This window comes from Hyla sarda, chromosome 2 (assembly GCF_029499605.1).
Source record: "Hyla sarda isolate aHylSar1 chromosome 2, aHylSar1.hap1, whole genome shotgun sequence".
Taxonomy (NCBI): Eukaryota; Metazoa; Chordata; class Amphibia; order Anura; family Hylidae; genus Hyla; species Hyla sarda.
Genome location: NC_079190.1, coordinates 287,740,609 through 287,768,357, shown reverse-complemented (window position 1 = coordinate 287,768,357; position 27,749 = coordinate 287,740,609). Strand labels below are relative to the sequence as shown.

The window sequence follows — 27,749 nt, the reverse complement described above, 5'->3', positions numbered from 1 at the left end:
ACCCTTACTAACTCTTAATCACCACCCTGCTGCTTCTCGCCACCTTCCCTCATCACATCTCCTATTACTGATTCTATTCCACACACCATGCTACCCACATCTTGCCTAGCACATGACACCATCTACCCCTCCACTACTTCTCTCCTTTCTCCTGTTTTCTATCCCTTTATAGCTCCCAGAGGTGGAAAGGGCGGCAAGGGTCTGGCATTCTGTTTGCACAGGGAAAGGGCTGGTTTAATGCCAATCTGTCTCTGCACACACAGCAGAAAAATCCAGTCTGGGAGTTAAAGGGAGGAGGGAGAGAGGACTTTACACAAGGAGGGAGGTGTGAAAACATCTGAATCAGCTGAGAGGTGTCTGTAATATAACCCCGAGAGGGAGAAGACGACAGAAAGAGATACAGAGAAAAGATAGGAATGGTAAGGAAAGAATCATTCAGTATGCAAAAGAAAACAGATAGGCTTGTTAGCATAAAAAGTACCAGAAAGATTGATTCTGGATAGAAATGAAGGAACAGTCACACGTCAACAGATCGATTTATATAACCAATTCTAAACAATGTCTGGGTATCAAATATTTTATTATTGAGCATGCAAGTAAAGCCTTATTGCCTTTGTGACCAGGGGGATCTGTTCAGAGGCACCTGGATCAGTGAACTTTAGCATTAGCATTTTCTTAATATATTTTCATTAGCCAACTCAGATTCTTGTATAGAGAAACCACAGGATAATCAGATTCCCTGAGGCATCCCTGCAGCCTGTCAACAAGCTCTAGACTGTTTTATATGACAATATACGGCCTGGTTCCCATAGGTAGCCTATAGATTGCCGTCAACAGCGGTGTATAGTTTTGTGACCAGCTCTTAGGCAACCATGGGGAATTTTAATTCCCTCTGGCTGCCCTGCTTTTGCTGCAGAAGAGATTCAACTAATGACAGCATTTTAGGGAAGAGCGAATAATGCAATTCTGTATCAATTTAGCGCAGCTCCCTTCACATTGGAAGCACATGTTAACTGGCTTTTCTGCCTGATTTCCCAACATAATGTGTGTTATAGCAGTAGTCAGATACAAGCATCCTGTTGACCACGAACATGAGGCCATCATTACAAGAAATCTTTAAGATGTGATTCATTGCAAGGCATGTGACAATGCATATTTTTATTATTCAAAATCAAAATAGTATATGCATATAATGGTATGGAATGGGTGTGCAACAGCATATTAAGATACTATATATTTTCCGGGAAGTGCAGAACACTTGCAGGACATAATATGAGTCAAAGCATTTGAGAGCTTCCCATACATCACTATATGTAATCTGGCATGTCCACAACATACTGAATAATGATAATATAGCCAATATCTATAGTTCCTCAAACAGTGTTTGGATGAATTTTACTTGATAATGCTCTGGTTATGGCCAATGTTTCAAAGTTAGGTATTGCAAAATTCAGCCATTGTCACTATTGCATATTTTTGCACTTCAAGATGATGTTCTATAGTCTGAGTCTAAAGATTCAGGTACCATCCCATAGTGGGTAGCAAGAAACTCAAGGCCTTACTGCTAAACCACTCAATACGTCTTCAGTTTTTTATCTTCTGAGTTTATCATCTGTTCAGTGACAGATTTTACTCCATATTCCTTGTTACAACCGCACACAAGCTTTAGATATTGTCCCCAGGCTGATACTGCGGCTCAGTAGCTGTAAAGTAATCTTCCAAAAAGGACTGCAAATACTCAAATGTTGGACGTTCCTCAGGATCGCCCTTCCAGCACTGTAGCATAAGGTCATGAAGAGATGGGGGGCAGTCTGTAGGACACGGCATGCGGTACCCCCTTTCTACTTGCTCCAGTACTTCTCGATTACTCATACCTAGTTTACAAAGAAAACACAGTAAGAAATAGAATTTTATACCATAGCATCAGAAAACGATTAGAAAGTTTTAATTTAAACACTGAATGAACAAAAGCTTTTGTATTTGGACATAGAAATTTGTGTTCTGCGTGTGTTTTTATAGCACAGTAAGCTCTCCAGATTCTGTTGCCTAGCAGATTTTTTGCACCTGGATACGGAATTCTTCCCTTCGTCACTAGCTCACACACTAGGATTCCAAATGACCAGACGTCAGATTTAATGGTGAATCTTCCATACATAGCAGCCTCAGGAGCTGTCCATTTGATGGGAAATTTGGCACCTGTTTGAAGGCACAATGGTAATAGAAAGGTTGAGTCCTGAGCTCATTGCAGAATGAGAAAATATATCTTCAGTTACAAACAGGTAACCCATGTAGTTTTGAATGAAATTGAAATAAGAAAATTTCCCCACAAGAATCATGCATTACTTTTTATTTAATTTTTTTGCCATCATGAATGTTTCCATCTGGACCAGCAATTATGAAAAGGCAAATGACTGTACATTTCAGGACAAATTGCAGGACAAATCCTGTTGCCAAAGAAGGGAAGCACAAAAGTGCAACTCTGCACATAGCAAAATTTGCCAATACACAGTACTGTTACCGAGTAAAATGTGCCCACACAGTGGTGCTTAGGCAACTGTCCAATGCCCAAGAAGTATCATGCATGGATCCTATTCTAATTAGTAGGAACTATGCACAATACTCACTGATCATTGGGTGGTTGCCTCAGCAATCTTCCAATAAGCATGCAGTACATCTCTCCACTCCCCAATATCACATTGGGAGAGGACACTTTAAAGGGGTATTCCGGGATAAGATGTTTGATCGCGGGGGGCTTGCCGCTGGCAGCACCCGCATTCTATGGGAGGGGGCGTGATGCAGAGATATCTTATCCCCTATCCTTTGGATGGGGAATAATATGTTTTTGCCTGGAATACCCCTTTAACCACCAGTTAACATAATAATATACAGTGCAGTAACACCTCATAATGTATTCAACTATTGACTATAAAGGATTATCAAGCATAGGTTACTTACACAAGTATGCATTACTATACACAATACTCTATTTCATACAGTAGACGTAATGTCCTTTTAAGTACAGTTACCTTGTCGAGCTGTGTACTCATTGTCTTCAATAAGCCGTGCAAGGCCAAAGTCTGCAATCTTACAGATCAAGTTGTTACCCACCAAAATATTGGCAGCTCTAAGATCACGATGAATATAATTCATTCTTTCAATATATGCCATACCTGAAGATATCTAAAAGAATAGAGATGCATTGTTCATATGATAATACATGAGAATTGTGGCTTCAAGAATTGATAAGTGAATGCAATGTTGAAAGATATAATCAGGAGTTACTGAACTAGAAATTATGACTAAAGAAGTAAAGGTTGGAGGAGATAGTGGGTGCCCAAGGGTAAAATCATCAAAGCAAACAGCAATGTAAAAGATAGCTTAAAAAAAACACAGTGCTCTCTGCTGACACCTGTACCTCGAGACGTAGAGGATGCACCGGCCTAGGTATAAAAGATCACTAGAAAGATCTCTGTACTGTTAATTTATATATTTTTACATTGTGATCAGATAGCCCCTAAGACGTATTTTCTCTAAACTAAATTACCATGAAGCTTGATAACCTGTCTTGGTACTGTAATCCACACATACCATTAATTTCTTTGGCTGCCGTTCTATGCACCCGCTCCAGTTCAGCCAAGTTCTTCTCATATAAAGATGCCCAAAATTATACACAATACTCCATATGTGGTCTGACTAGTGATTTATGCAGAGGCAAAACTATGTTTTTGTCATGAGCCTCTATGCCTCTCTTGAGACATGCCATGACTTTATTAGCCTTGGATGCTGCTGCCTGGCACTGGTCACTAAGTGAGCTAATTTGAGCATATTATCTACCTTTTCAGTAGTACTTTTACCCAGTCTTTTATTATTTATCATATAATTGTACATTTTTCTTTTACAGCCAAATTGCATAACCTTGCATAACCTTATTCCCATTAAATTTAATTTACTATGTCTGTGCCCAAGCCTCCAGCTTCCTCAGATCCCTCTGTAATATTATGTTATCCTCCTTTGTGGTGATTACCGTACCCAGTTTAGTGTCATCTGCTAATATTGAAATTCTACTCTGTAATCCCTCTACAAGGTCATTAAAACATATAGAAAAGAGAAATATAGAAAAGAAGTGGATACTGACAATACTTACCACTGTGGCACTCCACTTGTAATTGTCACCAAACCAAGTAAGTTCCATTGATACTTACCTTCTGCTTCCTATCACTGAACCAGTTGCTAAGCCATTTACATATAACCTCCCTTAGTCCCACCATCCTTATTTTATGTACTAACATTTTGTGTGGCACGGTATCAAATGCCTTTGAAGAGTCCATATACACAATGTCCACAGCTTCAACCCAGTCCAATCCACACAGGTTAACGGTGAGCAGTAGCTCTGTATCTGGTCTGCCCCTGGTAACGGCGTCACTAGGGGTGGATCCTGAGGCGTGACCCTCCATGATCATGTGACCATAAAACACTGGCGTGCACAATGGAGTGTGCAGCTTCGGCATCAGGACGGGGAGCACTGCCATTGCAGCGTGTCTCAACTGACTTCTAAATGTAAGTTATTCTCTAACTACTTCGGAATACGTGTTAGTTAGATTTAATGCTAGCACATACTAAGTCTGCCTTGGTGTATACTTTTATATTTTAGAGAGCTTCTGTATTTTGATACCCCTGGTAATCATGTAATTAGCCCCATGCGCTATACATATGGACCTGTGTATCGGCACTGGGGTAAGCTACAATGGATTTACTACTTTCTTTGTCTGTTTTTCCTAGGTCCCTGCTTTGCAATAAATATTAAATAGGATGACTGTTTACCGGCTGGGAAGGACACTGTGACGCTCATGCAGTACTTATCCTTTTGGGGTCCACTGACCTATAACCGCTATAATTTAGTTGGGGTCCGTTGATCTCCACCTAGTAGCTTTACTATTGTGCTATATTATATAGGACTTATGAATGCAAAGACACTCTAATAAGAGTATTATATGTCATTTTTAGCCCCCTTTATTTCCCTGAGGAAGCAGGTGTCAAGTATATGTAACATAATAGATACCTGCAGAAACGTGTCGGGACTGGGGTTCCTGTGCATAAGTCTGTCAGCTCTCTGTGAGAGAATGGCTGGCATAGTGTTTACTTTGCATTTATAATTTGGATTTATCTCCACTGTGAGGGTTAATATTACTCACTGTGGACTGAGTGGGTCAGTGTTATCACAAGTCCTAGGCAGACTGGGAGATTATCTTTTATGCTGATTTATATTTTTTCTTTTTTTGGTATCCACATTTTGTGAGTGAGGGTGATTTTTAATCTACAAACCAAGTAAAAGTTACGTTTTGAGCACCTTGTTTTTCCGTTAGGGATATTATATATTATTATTGATTTGGTAAGGTGACATACATCTATAACCTTGGATACCCATATAGCCCTACAATTTATATGGGTAATTTCTGTCTGAATTATTGTCTGATATGGCCAGCTATATCACTGGCAGTCTCAATGTAGAAGAATGGCTGTCTGAGGCTAAGGACATTTTCTCTGACAAGGCATTTGCACAACCAAAACCTACACCATCTCTGCGCTCTGCATTCCGTGAACTGTGTAATTGCCACAAACAGTTTGTTATTTCATTTTGGGAGGTACAGAGTTTCGACAACTATATAAAAAATCAGATTGTTCCGAGGGGATTGAGGGTTCCAATCCTCCCGGCACAACGTTTAAGGTCATCTATGGTCCTAAAAAAATGGGAGGAGGCTGCCACTAAATGTTCACTGAAATTTCTCACTATTTTATTAGAGGAGAAACGTTTGAATCTGGAAGCAGCTGGTAAAAAATTGGAGGAACAAAAACAGCTGGTTCTCAGATTAAAATCTGATCCTGAATTTACTACAAAAGAAGCACAATTACAAATATCTATAGAAAGATAAAAAAAAAATTCTTAAAGAAAGAAAGCACATACAATTAATTCGGGACCTCCAAGATTTTAAGAAGAATAAGGCTTACTCTGTAATTAATAACAGAAATCAGATACAAACTGAGACAGAGAGACTTGTCGAAGTCTGATACAGATTTCTCAGACACCGGCAGATCCCGAAGTAGAACGGATCGTGGTTGTGGTCAACCTAGAGGTCGTAGACCAAGAGGTAGTTATAGACCCTATAATACATCAAATAGGGCACCATCTCACAACTGCCCAGCCAAAACCCAACAATCTTGGGGAAGAGACAATGGAGGAATATATTCTGCCTCTGGATCTGCACCCTCCTCCTATCAATCAGCTCCAAACAATCAATCACAACATTTTTTATGGGAAGGACCCAAAGACCAATATCAGCTACGCCAGCGCCCCAAGAGGGGGAGATACCCGGCTTAGCTGATAATCAGGTTATTAACCTTTCAAAACGGGCTCTTATGCGAGATCAGATTGGGGTCCTGAAAAAGCGGTTGACTTTGACCCCGTTGGGTGGACAAAGGACGGGAATCTGTTCTCGCGTAAGCTTAGATGGCATAATTTTTTTTAAATGCGAGAAAGGAGAATACAGGATACGGATGGCATCACGGATGGAGAGCGCAGAGCAATAGACAATCTTGTATGTACTGGATGAGAATGAGAGTGGCATGGGTAAAGGACCATATACAGACTGTAAACTGAAAAGTGTGGCAATGCCGCCAGTGGGGGACATATCGGTTATAGAAGTTTTCACTGATCTTGTCTCCAGGGATTTAAGATGTCTGTCAGCCTCCCCGTTTAAAATCCATTCTAATCTGTCACGCTAGAATGAACAGCTACTATGGAGTTGGAGACTGACAAGGATCTTATCATAAAACCCTCAGACAAGGGGAGAAACATTGTCCTCCTTGATCGGGGAGCATATCTTGAAATGTGTCATCGACTCTTGGATGACCCTAATACATATGAAATATTACCAGGGAACCCGACCCACAAATATAGAGAAGAACTGAAAGACATTTTAGTTGCAGCCAGACTTGACAATCCGATCAGTGATGATGAACTATAATTTATGCTGCCCAAGACTCCCATAGTACCGATTTTTTATGCCTTACCTAAGGTACATAAGGGCACTGAGCCCCTGAAGGGCAGACCAATAGTGTCGGGAATTGGGAGTCTTGGGCAGAATATGGGCATATATTTAGATAAGATTTTAAGGGAATTTGTCACATCTCTCCCCTCGTATACACGAGATACATTGGACTTGCTGGGTAAGCTTGAGGGACTGACAATAGAGGAAGATACCCTATTGGCCTCCATAGACGTGGAGGCACTATATTAATATAGTCTAATTTTTTCTGTCTTCACGGGGTACCCACCACCATGCCCAGAGCCAATTTGTCGTCGACCTCCTCCGATATATTCTCATCCACAATAATTTCATCTATAATGGGCGATACTTCCACCAACTTAGGGGTACAGCGATGGGGAGTCCATGTGCCCCATCGTATGCTAACCTTGCCCTGGGTTTGTGGGAGGCAACGATCGCGTTTGTGGGTGAGAGGGAGGAGATATCGGAAAACATGATCTTTTGGTCGCGTTACATCGACGACATCTTTGTGCTGTGGGCAGGCCCCAAAGAAGTGTTTGATGGGTTCCTTGAATCCCTCAATTCCAACAATATTGGGTTAGGCTTTACCCTTGAAATTCAACAAAACTCCCTGTCATTCCTTGATGTCATGATTTCCAAGGACGGACGAGGAGGTTTGAAAACCACGGTCTTTAGAAAAACTACGAACAGCCTCCTGAGGTGGGAGAGCTGCCACCCGGTGCCCCTTAAAAGGGGCATACCGAGTAGGCAGTATCTCCGCCTCAGGAGGAACTGCTCGGACATTAAAGAATTCAAGCGCCAAGCCACAGATCTCAGAACCAGATTCCGCTATCGTGGATATCCTGATTCTACTTTGAGATCTGCATACCAATTTGCACTGTCCCAGGAGAGAACACAACTTTTGATCCCTCAGAAGAGAACTACCGAGGGCCCACAACCCACAAGAATTATAGGCACCTTTGATGCCCGTCATATAGAGGTTAGAGATATTATTTCCCGACACTGGGGCATTCTCAGGTTAGACCCTGACCTCAGAGACATTATCGGGCCTTCACCAATGATTACATATAGGAGGGGGAGAAATTTGAGGGACATGCTAATACATAGCCATATGACATCTAGAACTTCCAGTACTTGGCTGAACACCTCACGTCCCCGGGGTTGCTATAAATGCGGTCACTGTAAGGCCTGTGGGAATGTTGTTAAAACAAAAAAAATAGCGGATCCGATATCAGGCAAACTGATTAACATTGACCGCTTTATAAACTGCAGCTCCTGGGGAATTATCTACGTTGCCATATGTGCATGTGAGAAGTACTATGTTGGAAAAACAACACGAGAATTTAGAAGGAGAGTCTTGGAGCACCTTAGTGATATCCGAAATAAACGTGATACATCAGTGGCAACACATATAAACACGTTTCACCAGGGTGACCCAGGACTACTTAGATTTATTGGAGTGGAGCAGGTGGTCAAAACACAGAGAGGGGGAGACCTTGACAAAGTCAGAAGGAATGTAGATGGATGTATCGCTTACAGAGCCTGGCCCCTAGAGGGCTTAACGAACAATTCTGCTTTGCATCCTTTCTCTGAAAGGAGAGGGGTACCACTTGCTCCATCTCCTCCCAAAGAGTTCATTTGGCTGCCTCTTTCCTTCCCCCACATACGCCCCCCTCCCCCCCTGGCCGTTACCCTGACCCCTGATTACTATTCCCTCCTGGGTTGATACCCCTTTCCCCTCCTTCCCTAGTCCCCCTCCCCCCCTCCTTCTCCTCCTCCCCCTATCGGACCCCTCTCTATAGGAGGACGCTTATATTTAGGGTGGTGAACTAGGCAGATAGGGGAGGTCCCAGTGGACCTATGGAGCTAGAACCACCCTTAGCATAGGGTATAATAGGGAACACTGGGAGGTACGTGATATACGGTACCACCCTTATAAGGGCGTCAATGCCGCTTAGGGGAAGGGACTTGGATCTAGGGCCCAGTAGGAATACATTAGGCATACCAGATCAAACCTAGTCAAACCTTCATAACTTGATATGGGGAGGGGTCAGCTATTAAAATTTGGACTACAAAGGATTTATGTAGTCATTGGTGATGGTCCACATGTCGGCAGGGGCACCGTAGTGCATCTATATATATATTTTTTATATATATATATATTTTTTTAGATGTAAAATAATCAACTGTAATTATGGCTAACTTCTATTAGGTCTCATATCATTATCTTTAGTTATGTGGTCCTTGGGAAAATACAAAGTGGCCACTAGGGACAAGAGCTATCTGAATGGTGCTTGCCCTGACTGGCAACAGCTGCAATTAGGCATCAGCACATAATAACTCTATGTACCTGTACATCTCTAACCCTAGTTCGTCTGCTTAAGAGAGGTTACTATTAGTGACAGGATAGTATTGGACAATATAATTTTCCAGTACTATTTTCTTTCTTTTCTATGGTACCCTATCCCTTTAAGAAGGGTAACTTACTCAGGGATATCTCCTGAGTGGACGCAAGGCCATCGCGCTCGCCAGTACTATCCTGGCAAGAAGGAGGATCAATAATGGGTTAATCTCTGGGTGGGCGTGACAAAGTGGCACTCGCCGGCATATTCGCATTGCCTCTAGAACCTACAGCCTAGACAGGTCTGAACTTTATAAAATGAAAAACATTATCTTCACTATACGTACCCTGTTATTACATTGAGACTGGCAGTAAGCATGACCTTTAAATCAGTCATTTTAAACTACCTAGTTATTGATCACTTTTCATGAACACCCACACAGGTTAACGGTGAGCAGTAGCTCTGTATCTGGTCCGCCCCTGGTTACGGCGTCACTAGGAGCGGATCCTGAGGCATGAACCTCCATGATCATGTGACCATAAAACGTCAGCGTGCACAATGGAGTGCGCAGCTCCTGCATCAGGAGGGGGAGCGTTGCCATTGCAGCGTGTCTCAACTGACTTCTAAATGTAATTTATTCTCTAACTACTTCGGACTACGTGTTAGTTAGATTTAATGCTAGCGCATACTAAGTCTGCCTTGGTGTATACTTATATATTTTAGAGAGCGTCTGTACTTTGATACCCCAGGTGGTCATGTAAGTAGCCACATGCGCTATACATATGGACCTGTGTATCGACACTGGGGTAAGCTACAATGGATAATAAATATTAAATGGGATGACTGTTTACCGGCTGGGAAGGACACCGTGACGCTCATGCAGTACTTATCCTTTTGGGGTCCACTGACCTATAACTGCTATAATTTAGTTGGAGTCCATTGGTTAATATTACCTAGTAGCTTTACTATTGTGCTATATTATATAGGACATATGAATGCAAAGACACTCTAATAAGAGTATTATCTGTCATTTTTAGCCCCCTTTATTCCCCTGAGGAAGCAGGTGTCAAGTATATGTGACATAATAGATACCTGCAGAAACGCGTCGGAACTGGGGTTCCTGTGCATAAGTCTGTCAGCTCTCTGTGTGAGAATGGCTGGCATAGTGTTTACTTTGCATTTATGATTTGGATTTATCTCCACTGTGAGGGTTAATATTACTCACTGTGGACTGAGTGGGTCAGTGTTATCACTAGTCCTAGGCAGACTGGGAGAGTATCTTTTATGCTGATTTATATATTTCCTTTGTTTGGTATGCACGATTTGTGAGTGAGGGTGATTTTTTTAAATCTACAAACCAAGTAAAAGTTAAGTTTTAAGCACCTTGTTTTTCCGTTAGGGATATTATATATTATTATGATTTGGTAAGGTGACGTACATCTATAACCTTGGGTACCCATATGACCCTACAATTTATATGCGTTATTTCTCCCCGAGTCCAATCTATAACTGACCTCCACACGGGAGCCGATCAGACTGGCAGGACCAATGCTGCATAAACCCATGTTGGTGCTGTGTTATAAGGTTATATTCATTAACATACTCCAGAATAGCATCTCTCAGAAAACCCTGAAATATTTTACCCACAACAGATGTTAAACAGGCTTATAGTACCCAGGATACCTGTCATTTGGGCCCTGTAATTTGTGTGTTTCAATGTTATTGAAGCGAAACTGACAGCAGGATCACCTGCACCAACCTGAATATACAGGTATATAGTGCAGGTGATCCCCTTTGAAAAGACTTTTTACCTGGTTCCAATAAGTTTAGCTATTCTTCATTTCTTTTACTTGTTGCTGATTAGTGTTGCTCGCAAATATCCGCAATGCAAATTTTATTCGCGAATATCGCATATTCGCGAATTGAATATTCGCGAATATAGCACTATGTATTCGCAATTACGAATATTCGTTTTTTTTTTTTTCCACAGTACACATCACAGTGATCATCCCTCTCTGCTTCCAGCTTGTGTGGTCTAAAGAAGGCTCTAATACTACTGTGTGAGTCTGGCTTACGAATTTTCGCATATGCGAAAATTAGCATATGCTAATTTTCGCATATGCAAATTTTCACGTACGCTAATTTTTCCACATGCTAATTTTCGCATATGCACATTTTTTGCATATGCGAAAATAAAACGCGAATATTACGAATATGCTAATTTAGCGAATATATGACGAATATGAATATGGCCTATGCCGCTCAACACTATTGCTGATATGCTAATTTTCAGTTCTGCGCAATGGAGGCAGGCTCCTGTGCTTCCTGCTTTCCTTCCCCGTCATCAATTTGGATGAGATTTTCACACTTACATCAGCTGGATGGAAGAGGGAGCAAGATCCAGGGGACAGGAAATAGCTTGCTGAAACCACAGGAGCCTCCAATGCACAGAACTGAAAATTAGCAAAACAGGGGTTGTAAAGTTAGTGTAGTTCATAATATGGTGTCTGTACCTGTGTGTCACGGTTTTCTCACAATTCTTTTGTGATTTTCACCCCAGTATTTATTTTTAACAGAATACAAAATGACTGTTGTCTCAGATTTAAATTAGCTACAGGGGTTGTAAAGTTAGTGTAGTTCATAATATAGTGTCTGTACCTGTGTGTGACGGTTTTCTCACAATTCTTTTGTGATTTTCACCCCAGTATTTATTTTTAACAGAATACAAAATTACTGTTGTCTCAGATTTTTCCCAGCTTGCAATGTGGCCAAAACGTGACTCACTAGTCAGCTGATGACAGGGAGCCTGTCTGCTTCAATGGGTGGAATGATCGCTTGGTGGGAGAGAGATCAATCTACAACTAATGCAACAGCTGTAGGCACCCTGATTGGAAACCACAGGTCTTTTGAATGGAGGCAGCTCATTATGTTTCAGTGGGTGGGGTGGCTTATGTGTGGGAGGGAGGAAAATGAAATTATGGGATTTGTAGTCAAAAAAAGAAAACTGAAAACAGGAAATACCAGTTCACAAAAAGCTAGCCACATTATTATGGTAATTTCACAACATAGCCATTTAGCCCCAAGACAAGCGCAGATCCTTCCTAAGCATGTACATTACTGTATGCCAGGTATGTACTAAAATCACCTTGTGGTGGATAACACCTTTAAGGCAGTGCCACACTTTTTGTTGGCTTAAACAAGTGAGATTTGCTGGAGAATTGACATTATCCTTATCATGTCACATGCTATTGGATATTCCTGTGTAAATACAGAGAAGAAGTAATTTACTAGATTGGCCTTTTCCTCATCCTCCTCGACCATAGCACCAAGATTATTTCTTAGGAGGCCTACATTTTCAGTTTTGTAATTATCTTTTTTTCTAAACTAAATAACCTAATTCTGATAATCTTTCTGGGTACTGTAGTTCTCTCATTGCCCTTATTACTCGGAACCCTCTCCAGTTCCACTATATCTTTCTTGTACACTGGTGCCCAGTACTGTACACAGTATTCCATGTGTGGTCTGACTAGTGATTTGTAAAGTGGTAGAATAGTGGTGACCCAGTACAGGATTTGCACCCCTGTACCATTGCTGCCCTGTCAGACGGACTCTATTCAGTGACTCCTGGGCCCCCCTTATGTCTGTGTTCCCTAAGTAGTTAACTACCACCTGTGTTATCTATTGTAAGGTATATAACTTGTCATATGCCTTTAAGTAATGTTGCTAAGTGTTGTAACCAAGGAAGGTACCAGTGACCATGTGACCTACAGGGTGACCTATGGGACTCCTCCAGTGTCTTCCCCTTATAAATCCTTTTAGTTCCTGCTTAGCTGAGATACTGAGCAGTGAAGTCCAGAGAGAGTGTCTGGGGTCATGAGGAGGTCTAAAGCCTACCATGCAGCCATGCATCCACAAGTCCACTACCCCACAGGTGAAAGTCAAAACCTGGTAAGCTACATACGGGGTGAAGTCCGTGAAGTCAGTCAAGTCAAGTCAGTCAAGATCAGTCTGTATACAGTCAGCGCGGGCCTGCAACAAATTGTCCAAATCCACTATAAGTCCCAGTGAGCCCTAAGGTCTCTGAAGTCACTGGTCACCTCCTTGGGCCTAACTGAGCTGTAAAGACTATTCCATCTGCTTGCCTCAGTAAAGCTGCTGTGGTTCCGTAACTTGGCATCAGAGTCATTATTTGCCCCGTGCCTAGCCTAAGATCCAGCGGTCATACCGTCAGGTAGTGAAGAGGTTAAACCCGCCCTGGCATCACAAACACAAGGGGTTAATGCCATCTGCCCCTAGGGTAATAACATCTGCCCTCATCACACCCTCACCCCAGAATTATTTCCTTGACATGGGCATCTATGCTCCTTTTTATGCACCCCATAATTTTATTTGCCTTGGCAGCAGCTGCATGACACTGGTCGATACAGTTAAATTTACTGTTAACTTTTCCATGTCTGACGTCCCCAGTATTTTTCCATTTAAAGGAAAACTGTCAGCCTGTTCACCCACACTAAACCCAATACACTTGGTTGTAGTGTGAGTGAACAGAAGTCCAACGAGGGGTCACTTATAGTGTTGCTCGCGAATATTCGCAATTCGAATTTTAATCGCGAATATCGCATATTCGCGAATTCGCGAATATTCGCGAATATAGCGCTATATATTCGTAATTACGAATATTCGTTTTTTTTTTTTATTTTTTTTTTTTTCACAGTACACATCACAGTGATCATCCCTCTCTGCTTCCAGCTTGTGTGGTGTAAAGAAGGCTCTAATACTACTGTATGAGACCGGTGTGCGAATTTTCGAATATACGAAAATTTGCATATGCTAATTTTCGCATATGCGAATTTTCGCTTATGTTAATTTTGTATATGTAAATTTTCGCATATGGAATTTTCGCAAACGCGAAAATTCGCATGTGCGAAAATAAAACGAGAATATTGCGAATATGCGAATATTCGCGAATATGGCGAATATTCGTCCATATATTCGCGAATATTCGCGAATTCGAATATGGCCTATGCCGCTCAACACTAGTCACTTACTGAAAGAGTACCTCTCATGATCTTGCTAAATTTTATAATCCTCCCAGTTCACTGCCCCCATCATGCCTTTATTTTTATTATCTTTTAGTTTTCTACCTTGATATTGCTCTGTATCTTCTGCTCAGTCCCAGTCAGATTCACAGGCTGGCGTTACCAAGCAGGCGTGACATCATTTGAAGCCATACAGGGGAGAACTTCCTGCTACACACAGCACAGAGCAGTTCAGTGTGAGATGAGCTATGATTGGATAAGGCTGCGCAAACCCCCCTCAGCACTCCAGACTGCATTTCCATATTTTAGACTTCTGCCAAGCCAGCAGTAGTCCAAAGTCTGTGCAGGAGATAGGGGGAAATGTGCTCTGGACAAGTTGGGAGACACCAAGTGGCAGCTTTTTTAAACACAAATAAAACATAGAAAACTTAATTTTTTTGTAAACAAAGTACATTAGAAAGATTTTTATTTACCATAAGAAGTGCAATAGCAAAATAGCAAAATTAGTTTTAATAAGAGTCAGGGGCGTACCTAGAGCATGTGGCACCCGGGGCGGACCCTTTGTTTGGCACCCCCCACACACACACACACGCACCCCCCCTTAATTACACCCCCTCCCTCCCCTCCCCCCAGGAGCAGACTGACAACACTCGGGGGCCCCCGGACCAAAAAAAAGGCAAGGGCCCCTGCTAGGCTCTGCAGCTCTTCAATCTTCTGCCACGCTCCTATTCCACCCAAATCCCACACACAATAAACAAACATTTATATATGTAAGAAACACTTTAACGTAGGTAAATTTCTATGACCAATAATACTGGTATACAAGGAGTAAATATATACCACCACACAATAACTGGAGAATACCACTATATACAGACCAGTATACTATAAAGAATCTGTATACAATATAAGTGATTATATACAGGACCATATGGCGGTAGATATCAGCTGTACACAGGATGTGTACACCATATAAGTGATTACAGTTACTTTTTGGGACTCACAATTACGTCTTTTCTGATCAGTGGCGTCCTCTTTCCTTTTCTTCTCCGTCCGGATAAGACCGCCATGTGGATCTCTTAACATCTGCAGGAAAAACATGTCAGACTCTGCATATTTTCAGTGCCCTCCCCTCCTCTACACAATCTTCACATCTATAGGCCCACAAACTGTAATAATGCCCTCCTTGGTGTCCTGCACAGTAAAAGGGCAGGTAGGTAGGTAGCCAGGTAACCCCCTCTTTCCCATAGGTATGTGCAGAGTTACACCCCCCTCTTTCCCATAGGTATATGCAGAGTTACACCCCCTCTCTTTCCCATAGGTATATGCAGAGCTACGCTACACCCCCCTCTTTCTCATAGGTATATGCAGAGTTACACCCCCCCTCTTTCCCATAGGTATATGCAGAGCTAAACCCCCCATCCCCTCTTCCCCATAGGTATATGCAGAGCCACACCCCCCCTCTTTCCCATAGGTATATGCAGAGCTACACCCCCCCCCCTCTTTCCCATAGGTATATCTAGGGCTGGGCGGTATACCGGTTCATACCGAATACCAATTTTTTTGGGCTGCACGATATGAATTTTCCTCCATACCGCAATACCGGTTGGGCCCCTCCCCCTCGGGAATGTATTATCAGCCTAGCACAGCGCTGTCCCCACATCGGGGAACTAATCCTATGTTACCCGCCAGCACTGTTCTGCTCCCCCCAATTAGTGATCAGCCCAGCTGGGTACTACTCACATATGTCAAGCACTGCCCTCCTCCTCTTTGTTGGGGGCCGCCGGGAGCTGGAACTCTATACTGTACGCCAGTGGTCTCCAACCTGCAGAACTCCAGATGTTGCAAAACTACAACTCCCAGCATGCCCAGACAGCCGGCGATGGAATTCTCTGTACGCCAGTGGTCTCCAACCTGCGGACCTCCAGTTGTTGCAAAACTACAACTCCCAGCATGCCCGGACAGCCAACGGCTGTCCGGGCATGCTGGGAGTTGTAGTTTTGCAACAGCTGGAGGTCCGCAGGTTGGAGACCACTGCTGTACGCTGTATACCTATGCCCGGGCTGCAAAAGATACAGAAAATAAACTTAACTCACCCACGTCGGCCGCACGCTGGGGACGGGAACGCCGGACAGCTGTCAGCCTATCACCGGCCAGAGCGATGTCCCGCCCTGGCCAGTGATAGGCTGAGCCCACTTTCATGTATGAAGCCGGCTTCTTATATGACAGTGGGCTCAGCCTATCACTGGCAGGGGCGAGACATCGCTCTGGCCGGTGATAGGCTGACGGCTGTCCGGCATTCCTGTCCCCAACGTGCGGCCGACGTGGGTGAGTTAAAAGTTTATTTTCTGTATCTTTTGCAGCCTGGGCATAGGTATACAGCGTACAGCTGTGGTCTCAAACCTGCAGACCTCCAGCATGCCCAGACAGCCAACGGCTATGTATGATGTATGAATGATGTGTGTAAGCAAGATGTGTGGAGATGTGTGTAAGCTAGAAGTATGTATGATGTGTGGAAATGAATTATGCAGAGGGATCTGGAGGCGGCGGGTGTATTTATGTATGATGTATGTGTATGTATGATCTGTGTGTATGTATAATGCATGTGTTTGGGGGGTCCGGAGGTGGCGTGTGTATGAATGATGTGTATGTATGATGTATGTATGAATAATGATGTGTGTATGAATGCTAGATTTGTGTAAGCAAGATGTATGTATGATGTGTGGGAGGGTACAGCGTATAGCATGGTTATTTTTGAGGGTTTATATTCAGGGGCACAGTGTGTGGCAGTATTAGGCTGCATTCACACCACGTTTTGTACATACGGGTGCCGGATCCGGTGGGGGGCGGGGCAAACCGGGCGTTCCCGTACCCCAGCCGGATCAGCCCGTGACTCCATTTACTTTAATGAACCGACTGGAGTCAAATGGTGACTCCGGTCGGCTCAGTTTTGACCCGTATGCGATTTTGGACCGGACCTAAAACCGTAGTACACTACGGTTTTCGGTCCGGTCCCAAAACCGCATACGGGTCAAAACTGAGCCGACTGGAGTCACCATTTGACTCCTTTAGGCTAATTAAAGTAAATTGAGTCACGGGCTGATCCAGCTGGGGTACGGGAGTGCCCGGTTTGCCCCTCCCCTCGCCGGATCCGGCACACGTATGTAGAAAACGTGGTGTGAATGCAGCCTTATATTTAAGAGGTACCGTGTGTGGCAGTATTTTATTCAAGGAGTACAGTGGATGGTAGTTTTATATTCAGGGGGTACAGTAGGTGGCAGTATTATATTCAAGGAGTACAGCGGATGGTAGTTTTATATTCAGGGGGATTAAGTAGGTGGCAGTATTATATTCAAGGAGTACAGTGGGTGATAGTTTTATATTCAGGGGGTACAGTAGGTGGCAGTATTATATTCAGGGGGTACAGTAGGTGGCAGTATTATATTCAAGGAGTACAGTGGGTGGCAGTATTATATGCAAGAGGTACAGTGGACGGTAGTTTTATATTGAGGGGGGTGCAGTATTTAGCAGAATAATAATGATTATTGTCTTCATACAGAGGATGAGGATCTACTGACAAAGTGAGAACCTATGATGTCCGGGTTTCAGACTCTGTTGAGAAGATAGAGCTGGAAGACCTCTTGACGTCTGGACCAGATGAAGAAGAAAAGACAACAGAGAAGACGTCACTCAGGTCACTGATATCATTGTCTTTTCTCCTGACTGTCCCATCAGAGCTGGAGTCACTTTTAAGTTCCGCAGTGATGATGGGTGATGTTGTACCCTAATCTGTGGCTCTCCAGCTATTGAAAAACTACAACTCCTATAATGCCTGAGGCTCTCCAGACATGATGGGAGTTATAGCTTTACAACAGCTGATTGGTTGATTGGTGGGTGCCCCAGCAGTTGGACCCCCTCCAGAAAAATGGGCTGCTTATTCTTCAATGCCTGTTTTGTCTGTCTGGCCCTACCTGTTAGTCACTTTTATTGTTGTGTATTCCCCAAGTAAGGGGTCGTCCGGGATTGGGAAAGAGGGTCGTTAGGTGGTAGGGGGCCCAGGGCAATTTTTCGCACCGGGGCCCAGTGGTTTCTAGCTACGCCCCTGACTGTAGGTACTGTGTTCTTTTCTTTGTAGGCCTCATTCTGTTTTCTGTAAACAGTAGAATGATGTGCTTTACCAAAAAGCTCTATCTTGGTCTCATCTGTCCACAAGATGTTTTCCCAGAAGGATTTTGGCTTACTCAAGTTCATTTTGGCAAAATGTAGTCTTCCTTTTTTATGTCTCTGTGTCAGCAGTGGGGTCCTCCTGGGTCTCCAGCCATAGTGTTTTATTTCATTTAAATGTCAATGGATAGTTCGCGCTGACACTGATGCTCCGTGAGCCTGCAGGGCAGCTTGAATATCTTTGGAACTTGTTTGGGGCTGCTTGTCCACCATCCGGACTATCCTGCGTTGACACCTTTCATCAATTTTTCTCTTCAGTCCATGCCCAGGGAGATTAGCTACAGTGCCAAGGGTTGCAAATAGAGATGAGCGAACTTACAGTAAATTCGATTCGTCACAAACTTCTCGGCTCGGCAGTTGATGAATTTTCCTGCGTAAATTAGTTCAGCCTTCAGGTGCTCCAGTGGGCTGGAAAAGGTGGATACATTCCTAGGAAAGAGTCTCCGCCTGTATATTCTATATGTGTTTTCAGTGATTTTAAATGTTTGTGCACTTGTTGGTTTCTTTTTGTATGTCCAAAATTATGAATAAAGATATACTTTTTTACTTGCATATTTGCTGGATATTTTCATGGTATTTTCATGGTATTTATGGTGTGCATCCCTTTATAGTTGCTAGCTTGGTTCTTTCCCTTTTAGTTCTCCTAGGACTGTATCCACCTTTTCCAGCCCACCGGAGCACCGGAAAGCTGAACTAATTTTTGCAGGAAAAGTCATCAACTGCCGAGCCGAGAAGTTCGTGACGAATCAAATTTACTGTACGTTCGATCATCTCTAGTTGCAAACTTCTTTATAATGTTGCGCACTGTGGACAAAGGCAAATCTAGATCTCTGGAGATGGACTTGCAACCTTGAGATTGTTGATATTTTTCCACAATTTTGGTTCTCAAGTCCTCAGACAGTTCTCTTCTCTTTCTTATTGAAACAATCTTATTTATCCACAATTTTGAAAGGGTGCGAATCATTTTGTCCATTGTCCATTTTTGGAGTTTGGTTTGACATTATGTCCAATTTGCATTTTTTCCTCCCTTTTTTGGTTTAGTTCCAATACACACAAAGGGAATAAACATGTGTATAGCAAAACATGTGTTTCTGCAATCCTTTTCTGTGAGAAATATTTCATGTTCTTCAAAAATGTCAGGGGTGCCAACATTTACGGCCATGGCTGTATTCTCAGCCTGGATTTTTTTTCTCCCCTTGCATTTATCAATGCTGTACCTCATCTGCCACTTCTTATCACAGGCCTCCAACCTATTCAGATCCATTTGTAACAGTGCACAGTCCTCTATTGTGTTAACCACTTTACAGAGCTTAGTATCATCTACAAAGATTGATAAAGATTACTATGTAATCCTCTTCAATGTCATTAAAAAGAACAGGACCCCACTAGTAACAGTCACCCAAATAGAGTATGTACCATTAATAACCACACTCTGTTTCCTATGATTCAGCCAGATACCTTTTTATCTGACAAATTTCCTCCCAGCTCAAGAATTCTCATTTTATGTACCAGTCTTTTATGTGGCCCCATAGCAACTGCTTTGGAAAAAGCAAGGTATACAACATCCACTTATTCAGCCTGGTCCAGTCATCATAAAAGCTGATCAAGTTTGTGTGACAGAACTGATCCCTCATGAACACATGCAGATTTTCCTCACATATATATTCATGCACAATGGGCTTCAGAGAGAATTTTACAAACTAGCAAACTCCTCCCCCTTTCTTATTTGTACTGTCATTCCAGAACATACTATAACCCTGTATATTAACCGCCTAGTCATAGATCACCTCCAGCCATGTTTCACTTATCCCCACTATATTGTGGTTCTTCCCCAAAATTAATAGTTCCTGTTCCTTAATTTTATTAGTGAGGTTTCTGGCCTTAGTTTACATACACTTGATGTCTTTATTTATATTTCCTTTTCTCTTTTTAGTTATGACTGTTCTAACCCTTACCGCTCCACCCCTAGTTTCAATACTTATTCCTAACTCTCTGAGGCCATGAGGCAGCTCTTCTGCTCTCCTCTCCTTTCCAGGAGGTTACAGAGTCTGACCTACATTACAGACAGGACACTCCTGGCTGCCTCTCCTCTCTTGCCTCCTCTCTGCTTCTCTTGCTCCTCCTCCTGCTGGCACACAGGAACAGATGCTGCTCAGGGGAAGATGTGCTGCACTGCATGAGAGGAACCTGATATTATTACTAGGAGTTCTTCTTTGTGAGGGGGGGCTGGGAGTTCTGCTATGTGTGTGTGTGTTTGGGGGGGGGGGGGCAGGTATGTGGAGGGGAGGAGGGCTGAAAGTCCTATGTCCCTTGTATGTGTGGGAGTGAGTGGGGGGGGGGATGGCTGGATAGTTGGGACTGTTGTCTGGAGGGAAGGGGGGAGTTGAGGGTAAATAGGGGGGGGGGGGTCTGTTATATTGCAGGGAGAGGGGAGCCAAGAGTCCTGTGAGGGGAGACCTGCTATAAAGGGGGGGGGGGGATGTGTTATAAGAGGGGGGCTGGAGAGGGGAGACATATTATGGGGGGGCTGAAGAGGGACAACGTGTCGAGGGAGGCAATGAATATAGATTAGCCAGGCTGAGCACTGAATGAACGCTGAGCGCTGATGTCACAGCGCCCTAGACAAGGATCGTAGCCAAGCCCGTGCCACTTGCTGCTCATTGGCATATTCTAAAAAACTTTAAATAATGGAAGAAAGGAGCGACAGATCCGGGCATGGTGAACTTCATTTTAGTCAAGGTCACCCGCACTACCAGCCAGTACCACTGGTTAGTGCAGGTGACTCTGCTGACAGTTTTCCTTTAACTACAATTAAAGGGAACCTGTCATCAGTTTTATGCTGCCCAAACCACAGGTAATATAAAACTGGTGCAGTCATTACGTTTGTGGAAAACTATGAATTACACTGAGACACCCATGTTTTTCAGAGTAATCATAATTCCAAAATGCCGCCGTGACCCGGGTACTAGTACTTGGGGTGGGTCTTGTGACTTATTACCCAGGTCCTTGTGCAAAATATAGCTGGGAAAATAGTGAAAAAAACATATTTAAACAACCACCTCTCAAAATCTGAAACTTTGCGCTGGTTGTTAAAAAAATCCTTTTTTCCCCTAACTTCCTAGATTCCAAAAAAATTTGTTACAGGGGTGCTCTGGTGGAAAACTTTTTAAATCAACTGGTGCCAGAAAGTTAAACAGATTTGTAAATTTCTTCTATTAAAAAATCTTAATCCTTTCAGTACTTATTAGTGGCTGCATACTAGGTATACTACAGAGGAAATTCTTTTCTTTTTGGATTTATTTTCTTTCATGACCACAGTGCTCTCTGCTGACACCTCTGTCCATTTTAGGAACTGTCCAGAGAAGCATATGTTTGCTATGGGGATTTTCTCCTGCTCTGTACAGTTCCTGACATGGACAGAGGTGTCAGCAAAGAGCACTGTGGTTGTGACAGAAAAGAAATCGAAAAAGAAAAGAATTTCCTCTGTAGTATACAGCCGCTAATAAGTACTGGAAGGATTAAGATTTTTTTATAGAAGTAATTTATAAATCTGTTTAACTTTCTGGCATCAGTTGATTTAAAAAAAAAAAAAGTTTTCCACGGTTGTTCCCGTTTAAAGGAGAACTCTACTACTTTACTTCTTATCCCCTATCCATGGCATCCTGGCTCTCTTCACCCATGGAGTGAGGGTCGACACCCCCTCTCCATTTATCTCTTTGGGAGAGCCGGAGATAAACAAGTACAGCGCTCATTTGCAGTATCTCTGGCTCTCCCATAGAGATGAATGGACCCCTTGTTTATCCCCTATCCTGTGGATAGGGGATAAGAAGTAAAGTAGCAGAGTACCACTTTAAGCTTTGCAGTATTCAGGATTTTCAGAAACAGTATGATGGTAATTTGTATGGTGATAATATTCCTCCTTTTATACTGGTATTATTAGTAAAATTGGTCTGAGTATACAGGATTTGGTCAGTAACAGTATGAGGGTAATATATATGGTGATAACATTCCTCCTTGTGTACTGGTATTATTGGTAATATTGGTCTCAGTGTACAGGATTTGGTCAGTAACAGTATGATGGTAATACGTTTGGTGATAATGGGTTAGATTCATCAAAACTTGTGCAGAGGAAAAGTCGACCAGTTGCCCATAGCAACCAATCAGATTACTTCTTTCATTTTTGAAAAGGCCTCTCAAAAATGAATTAAGCATTCTGATTGGTTGGTATGGGAAACTGGTGGACTGGTGGTGCGGGGGAGGGGATGGGGGGGTGAACGTTCGGTTTGTTTAGGTGTTGGGTTGGAATGGTTTGGAACTGGCAATGGCTGGGGGTGTATATATATATATATATATATATATATATATATATATATATGTACGGTGTGTGTATATGTATGATGTGCATATGTAATGTATGATATGGGGGGAGTGTATGTTTTATATGTGTATGCATGATGTGTGTGTATTGCATGATGTATTTTTCCTCCCGGCAGCCCTGATGGCCTTTACATTACCGTGTGACAACTGTAGTGTGAAAGAGGCCTAATAGATGTGTGTATGTAGTATGTAGGTAATGCATGTATGATAGATGTGTGTAAGCTAAATGTATGTATGATTGTATGATGTGTGCATGTATGTATTATGCGTGCATATGTATTGTGTGTATGTATGATGTGTGTGTGTCTGTATGATAGATGTGCGTATGTATGATAGATGTGTGGGGGCTGCAACTATATACTGGGAACTTCAACTTAATAAAGGGGCCAACTATCTACAATGGTACCTACCTACCTACCTTTAGGAAGCTGCTACTGCCTACCGGGAGTAAATAATAAAAGTTATCTGCATGTGAATAACAAAAGAACAGGATGCGCTCTGTGGTGTATTACCCCCAGTATATGGTAATGCTCAGTGTGGATTGGGCTTACCACGAGCGGTTGTACTCCAATCCAAGTACAACCATGGGGTAACGTGTGAAGGAAGACAAGGTCTCTGCAGCCACTCCATGCTAGGTAAACAGCATAAAACATTGGACATACCTCCGGGAACAAATCAGGATATACGGGCGCTGAGACTAGGTGAGTTACTAATTAAATTAAATTTCCCACAATGCAATGCATTTGACGGGTGGGGCCACTTCCTCAGGCATCCTGTAAACCCGACACATTCTGGGGCATTGTGCCAAAAATTCTGTCTGCGCCCTTTTTTGTGCCAGATTTTGCGCCAGAATGGAAAAAAAAACTGATCAACTCTCCATTTTACTGAGAAAACCCCAAAAAGGGGCGTTGAAGAGTGGGCATGGTCACCAAAAGGGGCGTGTACCCGACATTTTCACAAAAACAACAACATATTTACTAAGGTTTCCACAGAGAATGTAATGGATTTAAGCTGAGGAAAACCCCACAGATGTGTAAAAAATTGTGTAAAAAAGCAAAATGTAAGGAAAAGTGCAAACTGTAGGGAAACCTTACTAAATACAGTGGGAAAAAAATTGTAGGGAATTAAAACCCACAAAGAAAATTACACTCCACTCTTAGTAAATCAGGGCCAGTATATGTATGAACCCAGTCTAAAGTGTACTTGCTGTTTCAAAAGATTTTCTGCATGATTTTGACAGATTAAGGCTACTTTCACACTGCCATTGTGCTCTGTCAGAAAACGGCCGCTAGGCACTCTTTTATTTATTTTTAATTTTTTGCCTTTTATGTCTGCTATCGAGACGGGGCATAATCTGCAACAACATTCCCGATGGATCCCACTGACTATAATGGGGTCCAATCGGTGTTGAAGTTTTTGTAACGGGTGTAGCGAGAGAAAAAGATGTTGCAAGCACTAATTTTTTTATTTTTCACCTGCTATTTTCCCCTCCTTTCTCGACGTCCGCTGCCTGCCGGGTTGCAAAGGCAGTGTGAAAGGGGCCTATCTCTTCAGAGCAATAACAAGGGGATTTAGTGCTCTCACTACAGTTATTGCGCCCCATGAGAATCCTCTCCATGCAGCACTGCTTCTCCTCTTTTTCTCTATGGCCAATCATAACATAGCATATACTCCTCTCTGCTATGCCATGACAGTACTGGTGAAAGTGTAATGTCTCAAAACAACTGTGCCAGCTACCATCCTAAGAAAGCTGTCAGGTGGCAGTTTTGCAAATGCATTTATTGCATTATACTTGGTTTATGCATACACTGAGGTCTTGGATAGTGTCAAGGGTTAACATTTTTTGCCTATACTATACACAGTTAAATTGTGTTTTGGTCACATAACACTCCTAGCCAATGATTGCAGCAGAAAAACCCTAGTACAACCTTACTCTCTTGGGGAAATGAGAGAACCCAAACTGGCTAGAAAGCAGTTGAGGCTGCCACATGTCCATCTGCACATCTCCTGCAAGTTACATGGGCCCTAGGTTTGCTACTAATAGGCTTACCTACACATAAGCCACATGTCTTATACCTCTTACTTTAAGTCTAGAATCAAGTCACCGTTTCTGCTCTTAGTTCCTGTTCACATTGTGAGGATAGTTATCCTATAAGTTTATGGTCTCTGAGAGGGAGAATTTTGTCTTTTTGCAAGAGAGAAGTTGAACAAAGGCCTCTTTAAATTACATTGAGTCAGTGCTGTCTGTCATGTCAGGAAGACTTTCTTGATGCAATTTTTCAAGTGTCGTGTCACAGATGTCACCATAGAGTGAGTAAAGTTCCATCTACATTTTGCACCCTGCACAACAGTGAAACTGTAAAGATCCTCATCCAACAGTTTTAGTAATATTAGTCTGAGAACTTGAGAACCAGTGAACATTAACATCTAAATATACATCTAAAGTGGACATTACATGAACATATGCTAAGAACCCCCTAAAAATGGCTAAATTCAGTAAATTTGTCAACAAAAGTGCTAATTAAAGGAACAGTGACCCAATATCCATTCTTTTGTCTCCCAAGCTATAACCTACCAAGATGTGCCCAAAGCATCTGTATTACATTGGAATTGCACAAGTGGTTTAGTAACATTTTACAAGTTGTTTTATGGAATCCTAGTGCCCGGAGGTCTTTTTCTTGCATTTTTTTTGTATACAAGAACTACTTAATTGACAAAAGGTTTGGAGTCCCAGAGAAAAATAAGGTTAGTACGCCACTCGAGATATACAGTGACGACTTCTACTACTAACATAACCCTTATCATCTCCTCTAGTGGTTACCACAAAAGTGCACAGAAAAAGCTGGCACTTTGGTGAGGTTGTACTGTACTGTGATGATTTACACAGTACATTACTATAGATAGCACTGCTGCTGCTGATTATTATAATGACAGGCTAAAGATAAGGAGTAGAGCGAGATTACAGTGCAGCACTGTGGGCATACAGCAATAGGAACAATGGTATTTGCACAAGGGATGGCTACCCAGGGTTTTATGGGTGGTCAGAGAGGACAGGGAAGCCTTGATTTACCTTTCAGGAAGACTGTGGATCATCTTCAGCGGGCAGACTGGCTCAGTTTGAAAGTACACCGCCCAGGCCTTTGCAGGCTCTCTCTCCCTTTCTCTCTTGTATCTAGCACATGCCAAGCCCCACCCACCCCTGTGTTTGTCTTGCTTTGTATGTTACTAGAGACAAATTTCCCCTAAGAACAGGCGGTGGACAGCAGATTGTGGGGAAGGGAGATATCTAGTGGCCCATATGTTAAAACACTGTAGAACTGTATTGTGAATCATTAGTCGTAAGGTATACCACAAAGTTGCAGTAACAGTGCTTTTGTATACCTCATGAATAGTGATGCAGTGACAGTGTTTTTGTATACCACACAACTAGTGGTGCAATGTCAGTGTTTTTGTATCCAACCAGGTAGTAGAAGAATAGTAGAAGAATAGAAGTGCAATTTATCTGTAAGTGTTTTTTTTATACCTCACGAGTAGTGATGATGCAGCGTCAGTGTTTTTGTACACCTTATAAATAGTAATGTAGGGACACAGTTTTTTTTATACCTCATGACTAGTGACTGAAGTGACAGTGCACTAAATATTGCCCAAAGCAAGTGCATGTGTTTTCAGACAAACTCAAACAATTGTAGAAGCTGTATGCGGTATAGAATGAAAGCAATGGGGGCATTGAAGACAGACATTCCACCACATTCTCAAACTGTCCTATGCATGTTTTTATTGCACAGACTTGCGACTACATCAGATGCATTAAACCATATTCTCCACTAGAAGCGCTGTAGAGGTGCTTGTGTGAAACACAGTATGTATGACACCCAATATATAAGAATACTAACCGGAATATGGTGTAAAATATAGTACAATATTAAGCACCACATTGTGCACTGAAATGCACATGGTTTTGTTTTTTTATAGCTACTTACAAATCATTTCACACCTATTTTGCATCTCTAGAAATACAGTGATGCCTTTATTTTCCAATAGATTTTTTTTGCAAGATAATTAGTATGAGCTAAAATATCAGGGTCTGAGCTAAACAAAAATATTTGAACTGGGTTTGGTGAATTTCAGTTTCTTTGGACTAAGAAGCTCTCGTTTCTGCATGAAGAATCCCAGGAGAATCATAACTGAGGTTTATCCAGATGCGGATGTCCAACAGTCTGCATGTACAGCAGCCCTGATCGACTGGCTAGCAACAGCGTAAAATGTTTCCTGGCTGTGTCCCTGGAACCCTGTAATTAGCAGCCTGGTAGTTGTTAACGTGTACAGAGATGCATGCTGCCAGCATAATGAACATCTGTATCTCTGGGATGTCTTAAACCATCGTCCTTGGTAAACCGAAGAAGAGGCTTTGAACGGCCTAATGTTACAGCTAGATTGCATGTATACAGAGGGAAATAGAGAGAGAGAGAGAGAGAGAGAGAGAGAGACAAAGAAAGAACGGAAGAAAGAGGAAGAGAGATATTGTATCCAAAGCCTTTATAAAATAGGTAATTGCACATATCATATTGCATGCCAAAAATAAGGCAGCCTGTCATAAAAAATGTCAGTTATTGTTGTATTCCACATCATAAGAGCCGAAAACATATGACCCAAGTGATTAAACGTGAATTCTACAAATGCAGCATCTAGAATGAGCAAATCTG

General features: G+C 42.4%; 1 protein-coding gene across 6 annotated transcripts in view; it reads right to left on the bottom strand.

Annotated features, from left to right (window-relative positions):
- Positions 1 to 569: 569 nt before the first annotated feature.
- The window catches only part of FGR (FGR proto-oncogene, Src family tyrosine kinase), a 197,654-nt gene continuing 170,474 nt past the window's right edge, over positions 570 to 27,749 (bottom strand). For all 6 annotated transcript variants that reach the window (XM_056557378.1, XM_056557382.1, XM_056557381.1 and 3 more), the window contains 3 exons: positions 3,027 to 3,180; positions 2,065 to 2,196; positions 570 to 1,874 (listed from right to left, as the gene is read on the bottom strand). In XM_056557378.1, coding sequence (XP_056413353.1) covers positions 1,666 to 1,874; positions 2,065 to 2,196; positions 3,027 to 3,180 — 495 coding nt within the window. In that variant the 3' untranslated portion in view covers positions 570 to 1,665. The remainder of the gene's footprint in view (positions 1,875 to 2,064; positions 2,197 to 3,026; positions 3,181 to 27,749) is intronic.